The 15916-nt window shown below is 43.9% G+C and overlaps 2 protein-coding genes across 4 annotated transcripts in view; one reads left to right on the top strand and one right to left on the bottom strand.

Moving 5' to 3' along the window:
• Positions 1-5227, bottom strand: part of LYRM4 (LYR motif containing 4) — a 58599-nt gene extending 53372 nt beyond the window's left edge. Inside the window, exon 1 of the mRNA XM_083519816.1 lies at positions 5107-5227. Coding sequence (XP_083375942.1) covers positions 5107-5192 — 86 coding nt within the window. The 5' untranslated portion in view covers positions 5193-5227. The remainder of the gene's footprint in view (positions 1-5106) is intronic.
• Positions 5228-5318: 91 nt separating this feature from the next.
• The window catches only part of FARS2 (phenylalanyl-tRNA synthetase 2, mitochondrial), a 190797-nt gene continuing 180199 nt past the window's right edge, over positions 5319-15916 (top strand). For 2 of the 3 annotated variants that reach the window (XM_083519489.1, XM_083519487.1), the window contains exon 1: positions 5319-5450. The gene's annotated coding sequence lies outside the window, so the exon portion shown is untranslated. Of the gene's footprint in view, positions 5451-11645; positions 11978-15916 lie in introns of those variants that run through there. The other variant, XM_083519488.1, reaches the window with a different exon arrangement.

The following is a 15916-nucleotide window of genomic DNA, read 5'->3' as shown; positions in this document are numbered from 1 at the left end:
AGGGGTCCTTTACCTTTTACTGTGCTTCATATTTATAGAAGTACCTATACAACACTTCAGAATGTTCAGAGCACATTGACCAGGTCTGAATGCAATGCTAATCCAAACCATGGTTTAGCACAACACTTTGGTTCCCAGAGATCACAGCCACTTTGTTTCTCTGGTTCTGCTTCTGTTGTGAGCAAAGCCACAGTTTAGTTTAGCATGTTGTCTGAAGCTAGGCTCATGGTTGTCTTACCCCAGACAAAGCATGAGCTGTAACCAACACCTGCTACTTAACTTGGGATTTTAAAAGGAATAATAAAATCAAACTTATTATACGTATTGTATCTTTATCATTCCCTTATAAAATCCTTTATTATCCAAAAAAAAGAAAAGAAAAGAAAAGAAGATGCACAAAACAAATCTGCAATGCTCAAGATGCTTGTCTGAGCACATAGTAGATTGCAGCCGAAGTTCATGTTTTTATATCGTAAACTGCCCCATGATCCTCAGGTGAAGCATAGTAAAACAAACAACAACAATACGTATAAGGGATTTTGAGACTAAGTCCCAGCCCTATGTGCTAGAAGTAAAAGATTTATAAGATAAGGTTGAGACCACATCCTGTCCTGGGTCATCATCCTGTCCACCATGGACAGTGTCTGCACATTGGGGCCACACTCTGAAGCGCAAGTCATAAGCACTGAGCCAAGAGTTCTATCCAAGTTCTGGGTAGTGATGTAGGAGGTGCAGCCCACTGCCTTTGTGAACGCATATGGCGGAGTAAGGGAGCAGGCCTCCATGGAGCATTTGGAAATCTTTGGGGTTCAGATGTTGCACTCACAATGAACTGGATGGTGTCCCTGGTGATTAAGTGCAGCTTCAATGAACTGTTTTCTAATCTCAGTCCTAGCGGCATTTTATCTCTGCTAGAAGCCCTCACGCACACCTCTCGACTCTAGCCTCTTAGTCTTTGTTTTCGATTTGCACTTCAGCTGTTTTAACTTCCATTTTGGAATCTACTTTGTCTGCCGCCCGCTGCACCCAGGCACGAAAACCAATGGAGAAAAACAAAAAGCAATTCAAAACCTGAAGGGAGCACAATATCCGCCATAAGAGAGTAGTTAAGTGTTTTCATTAAGTTTCACAAACTCCAGCATAGAAGAGGCCCCAGGATTACTCTGTAGTTACAATGGCAGTGACAACGTTATTCAAACCTCTGATTGAAAGAACAAGTTGCAGGAAGGCAAGTTGCAGCAGTACATCAAATACTTCTGATTTCCAGATCAAACCTAAGTGAATGAATAAGCTGGTAAAATGCTTCTCTAAAAATAATGTGCCAGAAGGCTCATTGCAAGGAACATCACACTGGCTCCTACGAACAAAAATTAACAAGCATGTTGAAATCCCAAGCCATTCAATAACAATGCCAATTCCATTACAGCTGTGAAGATGCCTTGCATTTAACCAACACATTGGTCTATATAGCTCAGTGTATTGTCTTACACTTTGCAGGATTTCAAGCAGGAGTCCTTCCCAGCCATACTCAGAGATGCTGAGGATTGATCCTGGGACCTTCTGCATGCAAGGTAAAGGTAAAGGGACCCCTGAGCATTAGGTCCAGTCGCAGACAACTCTGGGGTTGCGGCGCTCATCTCGCTTTATTGGCCGAGGGAGCTGGCGTACAGCTTCCGGGTCATGTGGCCAGCATGACTAAGCCGCTTGTGGCGAACCAGAGCAGCACACGGAAATGCCATTTACCTTCCCGCTGGAGCGATACCTATTTATCTATTTGCACTTCGTGCTTTCGAACTGCTATGTTGACAGGAGCAGGGACCGAACAACGGGAGCTCACCCCGCCGCGGGGATTCGAACCGCCGGCCTTCTGATCAGCAAGCCCTAGGCTCTGTGGTTTAGCAGATGCTTAACTACAGAGCCATGGCTACCCCCCACTAAAAATATTGGGAGCTACCAAGGAACATGGTGTTCATTTATTTCCATGTCGCAGACCTTCCCTTATCATGTAAGCAGGCCTAAAACCACTCTTCATGCATCTCCAGGTGGATTTTCATGGGGCTATGCTACTAAAAGCTAACACAGCGTGTTGGCAGACCTTGCACTCGAAATAGAAGCCATTATGCAGAAAGTTCCAGTGCATTAAAGAAACCTTGGGAAGAAAACCCCCCATGTTCATTGTTGTTCTGGGTTTATGCTCTTCAGGCAAGAGCCACTGGCCATGTAAACCCCATATGTTTAAAGCACATTTCTACCAAAACGAATCTCAGGAACTGTAGCTCTGTAAGGGGTGAACTACAGTTCCCAGGATTCTTGGGGTATATACAGTGGTACCTCAGGTTACATACGCTTCAGGTTACAGACTCCGCTAACGCAGAAATAGTACCTCGGGTTAAGAACTTTGCTTCAGGATGAGAACAGAAATCGTGCTCTGGCGGCGCAGCGGCAACAGGAGGCCCCATTAGCTAAAGTGATGCTTCAGGTTAAGAACAGTTTCAGGTTAAGAACGGACCTCCAGAATGAATTAAGTTCTTAACCCGAGGTACCACTGTATGGTACTTAAAATATATGATGTGTATGCAACCAGTGTCTCCTGCCTGAAGAAAAGAAACCCAGAAGATCAATAAACGGGCAGCTTTCTGTCCCATGATTTATTTAATGTATCCACTGAGTTTGGTTGGCAGAAGACAGGAGGCTCAGGCTACAATCGTGTATCCACTTACCTGGGAGTAAACCCTACTGAACTCCACTGGACTTCCTTCTGAGCAGACATGGTTAGGATTGTGCTGTTACTTTTGAGTAGTCTACTCTAGCTTTGTCAAAGTACTACTGAATAAAAATGGCATATCCTCCTCCTACTTTAGTTGTGATTGTCCAACATTGCGAGGCTGCACTAAATGACCCTTGGGGCCCTCTACAATTCTGGGTGATGTTACATTTAACCCATCATATGAGGGTTCTAAAATAGGTTGCAGAACAAGGCCATTTTGATTTATGGGTACTGTAAATAGGTTTTATAAATAAATACTTGCACACTGCAGACGCTCCCATTGACACATGCTTCTACAGTATGTGCTGAGGATACCTTATCAATATGCAGCTCTTATTCTAAAAATCTCCCTTTGAGGAATCTCTTATTACCATGTCTGCAAAAGTGAACTAAACCCTCTGTTTATTTTATTCCAACTTTAACAATGTGCTCCATAAAGCCATTGTTCTTTGTTTCTTTGTGGTTTGTCTTGTTTGCATGTTGTTTTTTGAAAACTCAAACATATATTTAAAGAACCAATGCTCTCTCGCAATGTATGAACAGTTCAGACCCAAAGGTTGTAACGGTATGCATCCTTCCTTGACAATTTCTCATAGACCTGTATATACATAAGAGCATAAAAAGAGCCTGCTCTATCAGGCCAGTTACTCTCACTGTGGCCAACCAAATGCCTTTCAGCTCAAAAGCAAACTTCCTACTTGCAATTTGCAGCAACTGGTATTGAGGGGCATTCTGCCTCTGTTTGGATTGGGCTGTACCAACAATTTGATGGAAAAATCCATTGCAACCAGGGTCGAGCTGTCCTGAGAGTGGGGGTGAATGCCACACCTTAAAGTTTAAACTGTTCCTTTCTAATACAAATGAAGGTCAGACATGCATTACCAGGCAACTAATTATGTGATTTTCCATGCCAGAGGAGCTCTCACTCATTGATTTTTTTTATCCTGCCTTTCAAGGGCTGGGGTCAAGGTACACTTATGCAGCCCAACAAGCAATCCTATACTCAAGGAACTGGTGTAAAGTCACAGCAGATCCAAACCCACTCAGTAGCAGGGCTGCTGCTGGCTGAACTGACCTAAGCCTAACAGAGATAAAACAAGCCTTTACAATACTGTTTGAGTTATATCACCCTTTGGGCTGGTGAAAGCAGAGTTGCCAGGTCACCTGACCTAGTGAATAGGCCTTTAGCTCCCACCTTTTCTGGTCCCTGCCATGTCATTACCCTTTTTATGGCTTAAACTAAGTTAAGATCTGCTGGTATCCGTAGCTGAGTGGAGGATGCTGTTCTGGAGTTTCTTGGCTCAGCTGGAGACCTGCTGGATTCTAACCTGCACAGCCCAGGGGATCTTGCTATAGAATTGCTCCCTAAGGTTGCACTTCAGTATGACATAATGGTTAGAGTGTTGGGAGACAGGGGTTCAAATCCCAGCTCAGCCATGAATCCCACTGGGTAGCCTTGGGCCGGTCACCATCTCTTGGCCTAACCTACCTCTCAGGGTTGTTGTGAGGATAAAATGGGGAGGAGAACCATGTGCACCACCTTGAGCTCCTTTGGATAAAATGTGGCATGTAATAAATAACAACAACAACAGATTTACTAGGAAGTCCCAATTAACACAGGATCACTGCAGGAAAGAACAGTAAGGTTTCTTTCTGAAATGCTAACTTTTGTATACGTACAAAGGTGTGTTGCTATTTCTTTTAAGTTCCTGTAAGAATCCCAATACACCAAACAGGAATTAATATCTTTCAGCTCTTGATTAAAGATACACAGCATATAAATGCAACAAACAATAACAATAGCAACAGATTTACTAGTAAGTCCCATATAACACAAAAACATAGGTACACACGGCAGGAAGGAAGTACTGTAGTAAGGTTTTTTGTTTTTTTGCAATATGCCAACTTTGGTATACAAAGGCGTGTGGTTGTTTTTAAAGTTCCCGTTAAGAACCCCAACATACCAAACAGGAACTAATATATTTTAGCTGCTTGTGAAAGATAAGGGTTCCTCCCCTCTTTTGGGGGAGGGGCAGGGGAATCTCTAAAAACGTGCGCAACAAAATATAGCACAAAAAAACCAAATAGCCCCCAGCCACCCTCCCAATCAAGTTTAGACGCCATCAGGACCCCAACCCAATTCGTTTCCAGCCTCGAGTTCAGTGGGGCTTCCTCCCAGGTCAATAGGGACATGTCAGCTTGCAGCCCCCATTGGGTTGGAGAATAAAGGCTGCAGAACCTACTACGCACTTTTTATTTTCAGAGAAGGAGAAACCCCACCGCGCTTGAGGGAAAAGGGCCGCGAGGGGCCTTCAAGTCCAAGGCGGAGGAAGCCTTACCTGTATCCGTAGGCGCTGAAGCTCTGGCTCTCCCTCAGCAAAGCCCGGTAGAGCCGCAGCACCTGAGCCCGCCTGGACGCTGCCATGTTGAAAACACGCCGGGCCTGCCGAAGGCCCCTGCCTCTGAGGCGGCCTCCGCCGGGGCCTGACTCCGGAAGCGGCGGGGAAGCCGGCGCCGAGCTCCGCAGCGGGGTTCGCGCGGGAAGTGGAGCCAGCCGGGCTCTCCGAACGAAAGAGCCGCGCTCTCGGGACCGAAGGCTCGGCTCGGGAAAAGGCCGCGGACGCGTCAGGCGCGGCCCGGGCAGCTTCGGCGACCGCCTGGAGAGGCTGCTGAGGAGAGGAAGGTGAGTCCGAGGGGCGGGCGGCGGAAGGAGGCGCGGGGCAGTCCTCGCGGCGGGGACTCAGCCGCAGCCTGGGGAGGGAATAATGCTGCCCTCCCCTGGGTCGTCGCCGTCGTCGTCCCGTCCCCTGTTTAAAACCCGCAGGCCTGACTCTGCCCAGCAAATACCCTCCCGAGTCCAAAGCAACTCAAAAACGAAACCAGTTGTTTAGCTGCTGGCTTTCTTTTTTGCATATACTTTTTATTAGGTTTTCTCTTTTACAATTTAAGATACTCATTTTTACATCCTTAAGATATCAATGACTTCCCTCGTCCTCTTTCCATGGTTCCTTTTGCATATCCTTGCATATCTCACAAAAATCTATATATACCATTCAGAATTCCATTATTGCATCCATCAAAACTTATACTGTGGAGTTTATCTTAATGCTGCCAGCATTTTCAGCAGTACACAATTATTCCCCATATATTCCAATCTTCTCTAAACGTATGCTTTTCTTGTTCTCTTATTCCATATGGTAAGTCTGCGAGTTGTGCATATTCTGTCAACTTAAGTTGGGACCTCACTCGTTTTCCACTTTGGGGGCTAACCAAACACGGGCCGCAGTAGTAGCTACTACTGTAGCTGCTACCTTTCTTAATGCCTGGAGATTCTCTCTGAAATTGTACACTTACTTTTTTCCAGCGCTACCACGCTCTAGCCCCGCGCGATTCACATGCTCTGCTGGTCCCAACTTGGAAATGCCGCCTCACTTTCTCTAGCAATTGTCCCCCACCCCTGGCCCATTGTTGTTTGCTCTTGTTGTCCCTAGACTGGGTGTGTGTGTGTGTGTGTGAGAGAGAGAGAGAGAGAGAGAAACCCCACCATAGTGCAACTGGTTGCAGAGACCCTGTTGGAAACCCTTCAGTTACCGTATTTTTCGCTCTATAACACGCACCTGACCATAACACGCACACAGTTTTTAGAGGAGGAAAATCCGTAGGCATGCCACCCGTAGGCATTCCCTCCATAACACGCACAGACATTTCCCCTTACTTTTTAGGAGGAAAAAAGTGAGTGTTATGGTGCAAAAAATACGGTAATTTTACACCTGGACAGTTCGCAACAGAAAAAAATGCAAGTACAGTGGTACCTTGGTTTAAGAACAGCTTAGTTTGTGAACAACTTGGATTAAGAACGCTGCAAACCCGGAAGTAGGTGTTTTGGTTTGTGAATTTTGCCTTGGAATAAGAAGATGTTCCTGTTAAGTGTGTTCCATTTGTAAATTGGGTCCCCCACTGCTATGGGAAAGCAGGCCTTGGTTTAAGAAGGCTTTGGTTTAAGAACGGACTTCTGGAACTGATTAAGTTCATAAACCAAGGTACCACTATATCCATGTAGGATCTGTTCTTGCTCTCTCATCTAGTCAAGGGCCCCTGGTTAGTAAATACACAGTTTGTATGGGCATGTGCTCTTTCACAAGTTGCTCTGAAACACACACTGAGGTTTGATGATGACTCATCTCTGCGTGTATTCATTGTAGCTATTAAGAGTCCTACCATATAACTGATTCTTATGTTTTTGGGTTGTTGTTTTTTTGCAATACCTGCTTACCTTCCCCACAACTGAGTCCCATCTGTCGTGAAACTGACAAACTGATTCTCACCAGTTGCTCCCATTTCACTAAGTGGGAACTCCTTGCACCTAAAAAACTGCATAGCGCTGGGCAGATCGTATGCATGTACACTTGGGAATAAGCCCCATTGAACCCAGCATAGCATCGGACTTTGCAAGCACAGGAACATGCAACATGTACACTAGATTCCCAACTTATTGTTTGGCAAGCCCCATACTTGCTGTGTCTAGTTTCCAACTTTTATCGTATGGGGTGTAGTGCAGTTTTTACCATATTCTCTAATTCTTTCTCCAAACTCAATAGGCTAGTTGAGCTTTGCTGCCTTTCACCTGGCAATGTAAAATTTCCAGAAATTTTGACGTTAAGGGCAAGGAAGCAACACTCACCTTTTCTATTTCCTTTCCTTTTATTGGAAAAAGTACCGTAAGCAAGGCAAATGTTGGAAATAATAGAAGCGTATGCAAAACTTTTTTATACACAAAAATTACTAGTTTAAGAACATGAAATTAATTGCATTCAACATTTAATTTATAAAGAGAACCCTAAGGTGAAAGGGCTTATCTCTGCAAACTATAATATCCAAATACAAGCTGTAATGGTTTCTTTGGAGAAATTAAAAATCTGCTGAGAACAAGACAGGAGAATCAATAGAAGATACTTAGGGGGGGGGGAATTGGTGTAAAACACATTTTAGATCAGTGTTTCCCAAACATGAGTCCCCAGCTGTATTTGGACTACAACTTCCATCATCCCTAGCTAGCAGGGTAGTGGGAAATTATATGGAGCCCACCCAGGAACTTAAACAGGAGTGTGTCCTGACAGAGCAGATGAGAGAAGAGGATGTTGCAGAATCTTGGGTGCCAGGGATGGAGGGACTTTTGGCCCAGCAGGAAAATGAGCCTTTGGATTTGACAAATGAACTTGGAAAAAACCAGATTTGGAAAGACAAAGTTTGAATTGATTTGGAAATGGGGGGTTGGACTGACCCCCCTATGCAGGGATGTTTGGACTTTCCAAGTCTGGCAATGGGCTGTCAGAGGTTTGGAGCTGTTGGGACTTCCAGTTTTGGAGGGAATTTGAAACATGTCCTAAAATACCACACGGAGTCTAGTCAGGACTATGGGAAAGGGGCTGATTTGTTGAAAAGGGTCAAAACACTACCAAGCTGGAGTTCCCACGAGTGAAAGGAAAATAAGAAGAAGAGCTGCGGAAGGGACATGGAAGAGATTTGAAGGCCTCGGATATAAGATCACCAGGTTAATGTGCCAGACTAATGGGATAAAAAGGACTGACAATCCTAGAATTCCTAAAAGAAGGAGGTTTTTAAGCAGAGGTTGGATGGCCATCTGTCATGGAAGCTTTAGCTGAGATTCCTGCATTGCAGGGGGTTGGACTCGATGACCCTTGGGGTCCCTTCCAATTCTATAATTCTATGATCATGCTTGCTGGGATTGATGGGAACTGTATTTCACCAGTGGCTGGTGGGCTACTAGACCAGCTTTAGGGGCTGTAAACCATGTACTGTACATGTATGTTGGTAAGAGTTGTGGTCCTGAACTATTGTACCTGCCTGTTGTAATGCATGGGTCAGTTTCTATTGAGGACTGGTGGTGACCATGCATACTTCAAGTTACTCAGTGCAGTTATGGAGAATGGGAAAGAGCTTTTAGGTCCTTGAGCCTCTGGACTTCTGGTGACACCGAAGGAAGAGTTAGCAGGACAGGAACCCGGTTCGGTGTTTTCCTTGCCTTCTATGTGAATTCAGGATAAATGAGCAATTTGAAGAGGATATAAAAACATTGCCATCTGGCATACTTAATAATAGTCTAAAGCTGTAGTAGCAGACTAATGAATTTGAACATAGTACCTGCAGAGATCATGGAACTGTGTGGATGGAGCAGCTGTTGCATTCTCTAGGGCATATTTGTAATATTGTCATACATTGCTTAAATTATTTTTTGCTATATGTCCTTTCAGTTTTATGACATAGCACTGTGCTTTTGGGGAGAGGGAGTGATAGCATGTGTTTCTCTGATATTCAGTTACTTGCAGTGATAGTTTTCATGCGTGCTTGAATAATCACCAACTTTCATGGCATTGTCGTTTATCTCCATTTAGTCATGCCTTTTTTCAGCTTTTAAAAACAGAACAGAAAGTGTCAGCTTGTAGAAATATGTATGAAGATCAAAAGTAAACCCAGCAGTAGCAAGGGAGGACTTTGAAGGAGGAACAGGAAGTATGGAAGAAAGGATTGGGAGAGTGTTAGAGAGGATAGGAGAGAACAGTAGGGCCAGGAACTACTCTGTATGAAGCAATCTTAACAAAGTACAGTTGTACCTTGGAAGCCAAATGCCTTGGCTCCCAAACAAATTAGCTCCCGAATGATCAAAACCCGGAAGTGAGTGTTCCGGTTTTCAAACAATTTTCGGAAGCTGAATGTCTGGCGCGGCTTCCACGGCTTTCGATTGGCTGTAGGATGCTTCTGCAGCCAATCAGAAGCTGTGCTTTGGTTTTTGAACGGTTCTGAGAATCGAACGGATTTCCCAGAACACATTTCGTTAGAAAACCAAGGTACCACTGTATACTTTTTCTATTAAGCTGGGAGTTGCTGAAATAAAGCCCACCTCTTGTTGCTTGTATTTTTTTCCTAATGGGCATCATACTTTGCTAGCTATGTTAGACAATGTTCCTCAGGACTGGTCCAGAGTTCTTTGTAAAAATAACGTAGGTCAGTCTTATATACAGTGGTACCTTGGGTTACATACGCTTCAGGTTACATACACTTTAGGTTACAGACTCCACATACCCAGAAATAGTACCTCGGGTTAAGAACTTTGCTTCAGGATGAGAACAGAAATCTCACAGCGGCGGTGCAGAGGCAGCGGGAGGCCCCATTAGCTAAAGTGGTGTTTCAGGTTAAGAACAGTTTCAGGTTAAGAACAGACCTCCGGAACGAATTAAGTACGTAACCAGAGGTACCGCTGTATTACAATAAAAATACAAACAAATGCCACAACTACATAGGAGGCATATGTGTGTATAACTCTTAAGACACAATAGGAGAAGACAGCATGAAATTATGCATTTACAAATCCGACTATGGGAGATCAACAAACAATTCTTCACCCCATGCCTCCCCCCCCAAAGCTTTTTGAAAAAGATGTTTCCTAAAAGGTGTGAAACACACCTCATTGGGGAGGGAATTCCATGGGCACAAGACCACCAGGGTACACTGCTGGAAGCTTCTTGTAAGGAGTGTGGACCCAGTCAACATCAACATGGGAGGTGGGCAGTTGGGGTTGTGAACTGCTAATTTGTCAGTTGCAACTCCCAGCTTTCTTGTTTTGTATTTTCATTCTTCGCATCAATACAGTGGTACCTCTGGTTACATACTTAATTTGTTCCGGAGGTCCATTTTTAACCTGAAACTGTTCTTAACCTGAAGCACCACTTTAGCTAATGGGGCCTCCCACTGCTGCCACGCCGCCAGAGCACAATTTCTGTTCTCATCCTGAAGCAAAGCTCTTAACCTGAGGTACTATTTCTGGGTTAGCGGAGTCTGTAACCTGAAGCGTATGTAACCTGAAGCGTATGTAACCCGAGGTACCACTGTAATGTGTTGACTAAGTAGCTACATTTGATAATGCAAAATGGGTTTGTATTAAAAAAATGTGTCGGGCTGTGTTTTAAAACAAAACCTAACCAAGGGTTGAATAGCTTGAAGGAATAAAAGAAGTGGAAACGTGTATGTGTGTGAATTGGATATAAAATTTTGGAAGACATATTAATCTGGAATGTTATATCTAACATTGAGATGTCAAAATCAGATGAGTTCTCTGCAAAATAAAAAATGACTGAAACGAGCAATCTCTGTTAGTCAATAAATCATCCCTTCATAATAACAAAAAGAAGTATTTCAGTTTCCCCCTCATTAATTTCTCTGTAGGTGGTGGTTTGACATGACTGCATTGGAAGCAAGTTGAATGTAATAGAACTGAACACAAACAAGGCCTTAGTTCGGTCTGAATTTCTCACAGATCTGTGGTTATTCTGCCCCATGGCCTTGTCACGAGGCTTCAGTTTTCTACTTTCCGAAGGATCACTTCCAATTTTGTTCTTGAAAGGCACTGTTATGCTCACTCACCTTTATCTTCTGGTATGTGCAAATGATAATACTGTTTTCCTAGATAAAAGTGGCTCTGTTGGGCGGATTTTCAGAAGTAGCTTCTTCAGTATAGGTTGGGCTGAAGGACCCTAAATATAAAGCTATTTTGTTGCATGCCACATTGTTACCAGGGCACTTTAGTTCAAAGCTCTTATTGGAAAGGCTTAAATGTTCCTTGGTTCAGAATTAGCTTTGGATTGCGAACAGACATTTGTAGAAATGAGAGAACTTCAGCTCTGCAGATTTGTACCTAAGAATATAAGAAGAATATTGAACTCAATGAGTAGACACATGCAGGTTAGCAGTGTTCGGAGAGTGTCTGATTGTTGTTGTTGGCACCCGTCTCTCTCTCTCTCAGGAGAGACAATGGAGTGCACCTCGTGGGGTGAAGTCAGACTACTGGAGAATCACAGCACCTGCTGCGGCTGTAGAGACCGGTAACTCATAACTGCTGCCTCCCGCATTGTTTTTGCTTTGTTAGCTGCACCAAAGTGACCTCCCTGAAGTGAAAGCCTGGGCAGTGTGTGTGGAGCTCCTGGCCTGCCCAGACAACAAGACCTCCCCTTGGCCTGGTTGATGTGGTCCAAAGGAAAGGAGAGCAATACGTTTGGCACCAGCTTGGGTGCAGGGATTCCTGGAAGGAGGTGTACAAGGAGCCATCCAACCGTCTTTTAGGGTCTCCACTCTGGATTTGTGTAGGGTTTACTCCTTAGTCTTTTCTTATCCTGAAGATGTCCTGCAAGGCAGCAAGTAAGTGTCTGATTGTATAACAGTGGTAAATCCGAGGAGAAGCGGGCTTTTTCATTGCTTGGATGGAAGACTCTTGGGAGCCCCTTGGCGCTTTCTGAAGGCAAAGTAGAATATAGTATGATAACACAGAGAGAGAAATACTCTGGAGGGGAGAGTACAGTGGTACCTTGGGTTACATACGCTTCAGGTTACACACTCCGCTAACCCAGAAATAGTGCTTCAGGTTAAGAACTTTGCTTCAGGATAAGAACAGAAATCGGGCTCCGGCGGCGTGGCAGCAGCAGGAGGCCCCATTAGCTAAAGTGGTGCTTCAAGTTAAGAACAGTTTCAGGTTAAGAATGGACCTCCGGAACAAATTAAGTACTTAACCTGAGGAACCACTGTATAGGTTAGAGAATTCTCTTTAATAGCCATTGTGGTTCCTGCCCAGATATTGCTGCTGGGCTCAAGGTTCGAAATTAGCAAGGCGCCGGGCACATTTTGCACCTAAAGAATTATCCATTTGCGAGCACCTCAAAAAGTCTGGGTGCCATTTTTTGCGCCTGGTTGGCACTCAAGGATTACTGAAATGTATGTGCTTTGAAGCCTTGAAGTATATGTTAAGGATAGACAATATGTTAAGGAGTCGAGTGTTTTGAAAACTGAACTATGGTACCAATAGTTTTATTGTAAACACCAAATTAAACATGTATTAACAATTTCTGCTTAAAATGTGGTATTAACAATGTGTCACATATGTGAATTGCGTATTAGTTCATGCTTATCAAAATAATAAATAAAAAGTGTTGCTGACGCACCCACCCCCCGTGGCAACCAGACAGTCTGTTTTGACACCCACAACCCATCCCATTTCCTAACACTGGCTGGGCTACAATTCCCATCATCATTGGCCTTTGGCCATGGTGTCTGGGACTGATGGATGTTGTAGTCTATTGCATCTAGAGAACTGTAGTGACCATTCCAGAGCCTGTATGCTTCAACCACGTATTACTGGGAATATGTAAACACTGGGAAGTGTTTTCAAAACAGTACCAAAGGGACTAGGCCTTTCTGATTTGCAACTGCTTGCACAAATATGCTCTCTCTGGGGAAATAGGTCTTGCAGGTGTCCCAGTAGCAGTGCTACTGGTGGAATGAAGGTCCTGTGCTTACAGTGTCTCCATCTTTGGTCTTCCACACCATTCCATGCAAAAGTGCTCATTAGCTTGTAGCAGGATCATGGGAGACAGGTGTTTATTTTATTTATTTATTTATTTATTTTATTTATACCGCCCTTTATTTGTGCCTTTACTATTGATTTGTTACAAAACAATTTATTACAAAGCAATAACATCCCCACCAACAAACACATTGAAAAGTCTCTAGAATATTAATCAGCCAGAGGCCTGGTTGAAGAAGAACCTTTCCACCTGCCGCCTAAAGTCCTTAAGTCTTTAAGGATGGCGCCAGATGAACCTCTCTGAGGAGAGCATTCCACAAATGAGGAGCCCCTGCAGAAAAGGCCTGTTCTCGGGTTGCTACTCTCCAGACCTCAATGGAGAAGGCACTCAAAGAAGGGCCTCAGATGATGAACACAGAGTTTGGGATGGTTTATATGGGGAGAGGCAGCCCTTGCAATATTGCGGTCCTGAGCTGTTTAAAGCTTTATAAGTCAAAACCGCACTTTGAATTGGATCTGGAAGCTAGTTGGCAGCCAGTGCAGTTGGGCTAGGATGGGTGTAATATTCTCAAACCGCCTTGCCCCAGTGAGCAGAGTGGCCTCTGAATGTAATACTGTGGTACCACTGGTTGCAAACGGGATCCGTTCCAAAGGCCCATTCACAACATGAAAAGAGCGCAACCTGCAGCGGCGCGTCTGCACACGCGCGGTTGCGATTCGCCGCTTCTGTGCATGTGCGTGACGTCATTTCTGCACTTCTGCACATGCGTGAGCGACGAAAGCCGGAAGTAACCCTTTCCAGTAGTTCTGGGTCGCCGCAGGATGTAACCTGAAAGAACGTAACATGAAGCAGATGTAACATGAGGTTTGACTGTAGCGTAAAGGTCCTTTTCTCAGCTCATAGTGTGAACTAAGGAGTAGGGCTTTTGTTTGGTGGTGCTCTGACTTTGGAATTCTCCCTCCAGATTGGTGCCAACATAAGCCTTTTCTGCACCAGGTTAAAGCTTGCTCTCTTTTCAATCTAGACATTTTTAAAGAGTTACCTTTGTCTTTGGTTGCTTATTGGTGTTGATTCATTTTTAAATTGCTTTGTGATTAATTCTGTTGTTTGTACTGTTGTTGTCATGTACTACCCTGGAGTCTGTTTGAGTACAGGACAATTTAGATTTAAAAATAAATAAAACACCGATTTAGAAGAGCGGGCATTCTCCTCCTGTGGGTGTTTGCTTCTGCAGAATCCTCTTAAGGTATGCTGTCTTAAGGTAATAAATAACTGTGCTGCTTGGGTAAGCAGTCACTGACCTTTTCAGCCCACTTTTACAAATTTGCAGAACAACAAGTGTGTCTTGTTTCACTTGCTTTCCTTTTATCAGCTGTGAAGCAACTTTCCACTTGTACAACTTTGTCTTCCATAGCAACTAGTGGGACCTAATGGCATGTCCAATTCTCTGCATCATGACTACTAACTCTATGAAATACGTTCATGCCAGAGAAGCGGCTTCTGTGCATAGCAGGAAGAAGTAAAAATGAAGAATACAGTGGTGCCTCGCAAGACGAAATTAATTCGTTCTGCGAGGTTTTTCGTCTTGCGAATTTTTCGTCTTGCGAAGCACGGTTTCCTGGGTATTAACGGTTTTAAGAAAAAGGAAACAAACTTGCAAGACGTTTTCGTCTTGCAAAGCAAGCCCATAGGGAAATTTGTCTTGCGAAGCAACTCAAAAAACGAAAAACTCTTTCGTCTTGCGAGTTTTTTGTCTTGCGAGGCATTCGTCTTGCGAGGTACCACTGTAATAAGGGAAGATCTAGCACTTGGCCTGCAGTACTTTTTGTTTTCCACAGAGGGGAGCTGCTAGAAGTAAAAATGAAGTATAAAAAGTTGTAAAGTACTGTCTATATGAACAAGAATAACTACCACTACGCCATAGTTAGCAAGCTATAGCTCAGTGATAGCCAATGTGTTAACCTCCCAGGGTCTGTTGGTCTCCAACTTGCATCGGCCCCAGCCAGCATGGCTAATGGTTAGGGCTGGTGGGAGTTATACTTCACAATCTCTAGAGGATACCGCGTTGGTTACCCCTTCTATAACTTATGTATGGAATTAGATTTCATGAGTACCTACCTAGGCTATAAAAACAAGGATTTGGTACTCTTTAGATGAATTAATTAAAATGGGTGACCTAGACTTCCAGTAATGACCCTCAGGCTTATGGCAATCAGTGGATCCAGAATCTCTGTAAAATACTGTTTTTAACCATCATTTTTCTTGTTCCCAAGATGGCATTATGCTTAGAATTTCAGCACTCATTTTTGGATGGAGGGCACAGAAGACCTAAACATTTTGAGAATCCAACTCAGAGGAAACGGAATAGTGTGACGCTTCCGAGTCTACTGAAGGGTGGATTCTTTCCTCCCCTCCCCCTCCCATTTTCTAGGCGAGAGTATTTTCAACCAAGCATGCTCAAAATTCGGTTTTCAAACCTTGCGAAGGATTTGGTGGGGAGACAAATGAAAAACTCACTGCCAAAATCTTGAATAGGAGAAACAAAGCTTGAAATAGAGCAACTCTGCTGGCCTATCGTTTTAGAAATCTTGGTTTTCTTCCGGTTGGTTTTCTGCTTTGTGAAACAGCTGCTTTCTTTTTCATTTAAAAATAAACAAAACACAGCTCTTCATCCAAAGGGGGAAACTGTGGTTTGTTTAAACTCTAGCTAGTGGACAAACCAGGATCAGAAAACACAATTGCCTAACTAGATTTTAAACACTGTTCCCTGAATCGACGT

Source organism: Podarcis liolepis (assembly GCF_965112155.1).
Source record: "Podarcis liolepis genome assembly, chromosome: 8".
In the NCBI taxonomy this organism is placed as follows: Eukaryota; Metazoa; Chordata; class Lepidosauria; order Squamata; family Lacertidae; genus Podarcis; species Podarcis liolepis.
The sequence above is the reverse complement of the archived record's forward strand: the minus strand, read 5'-3'. Positions and strand labels throughout refer to the sequence as shown.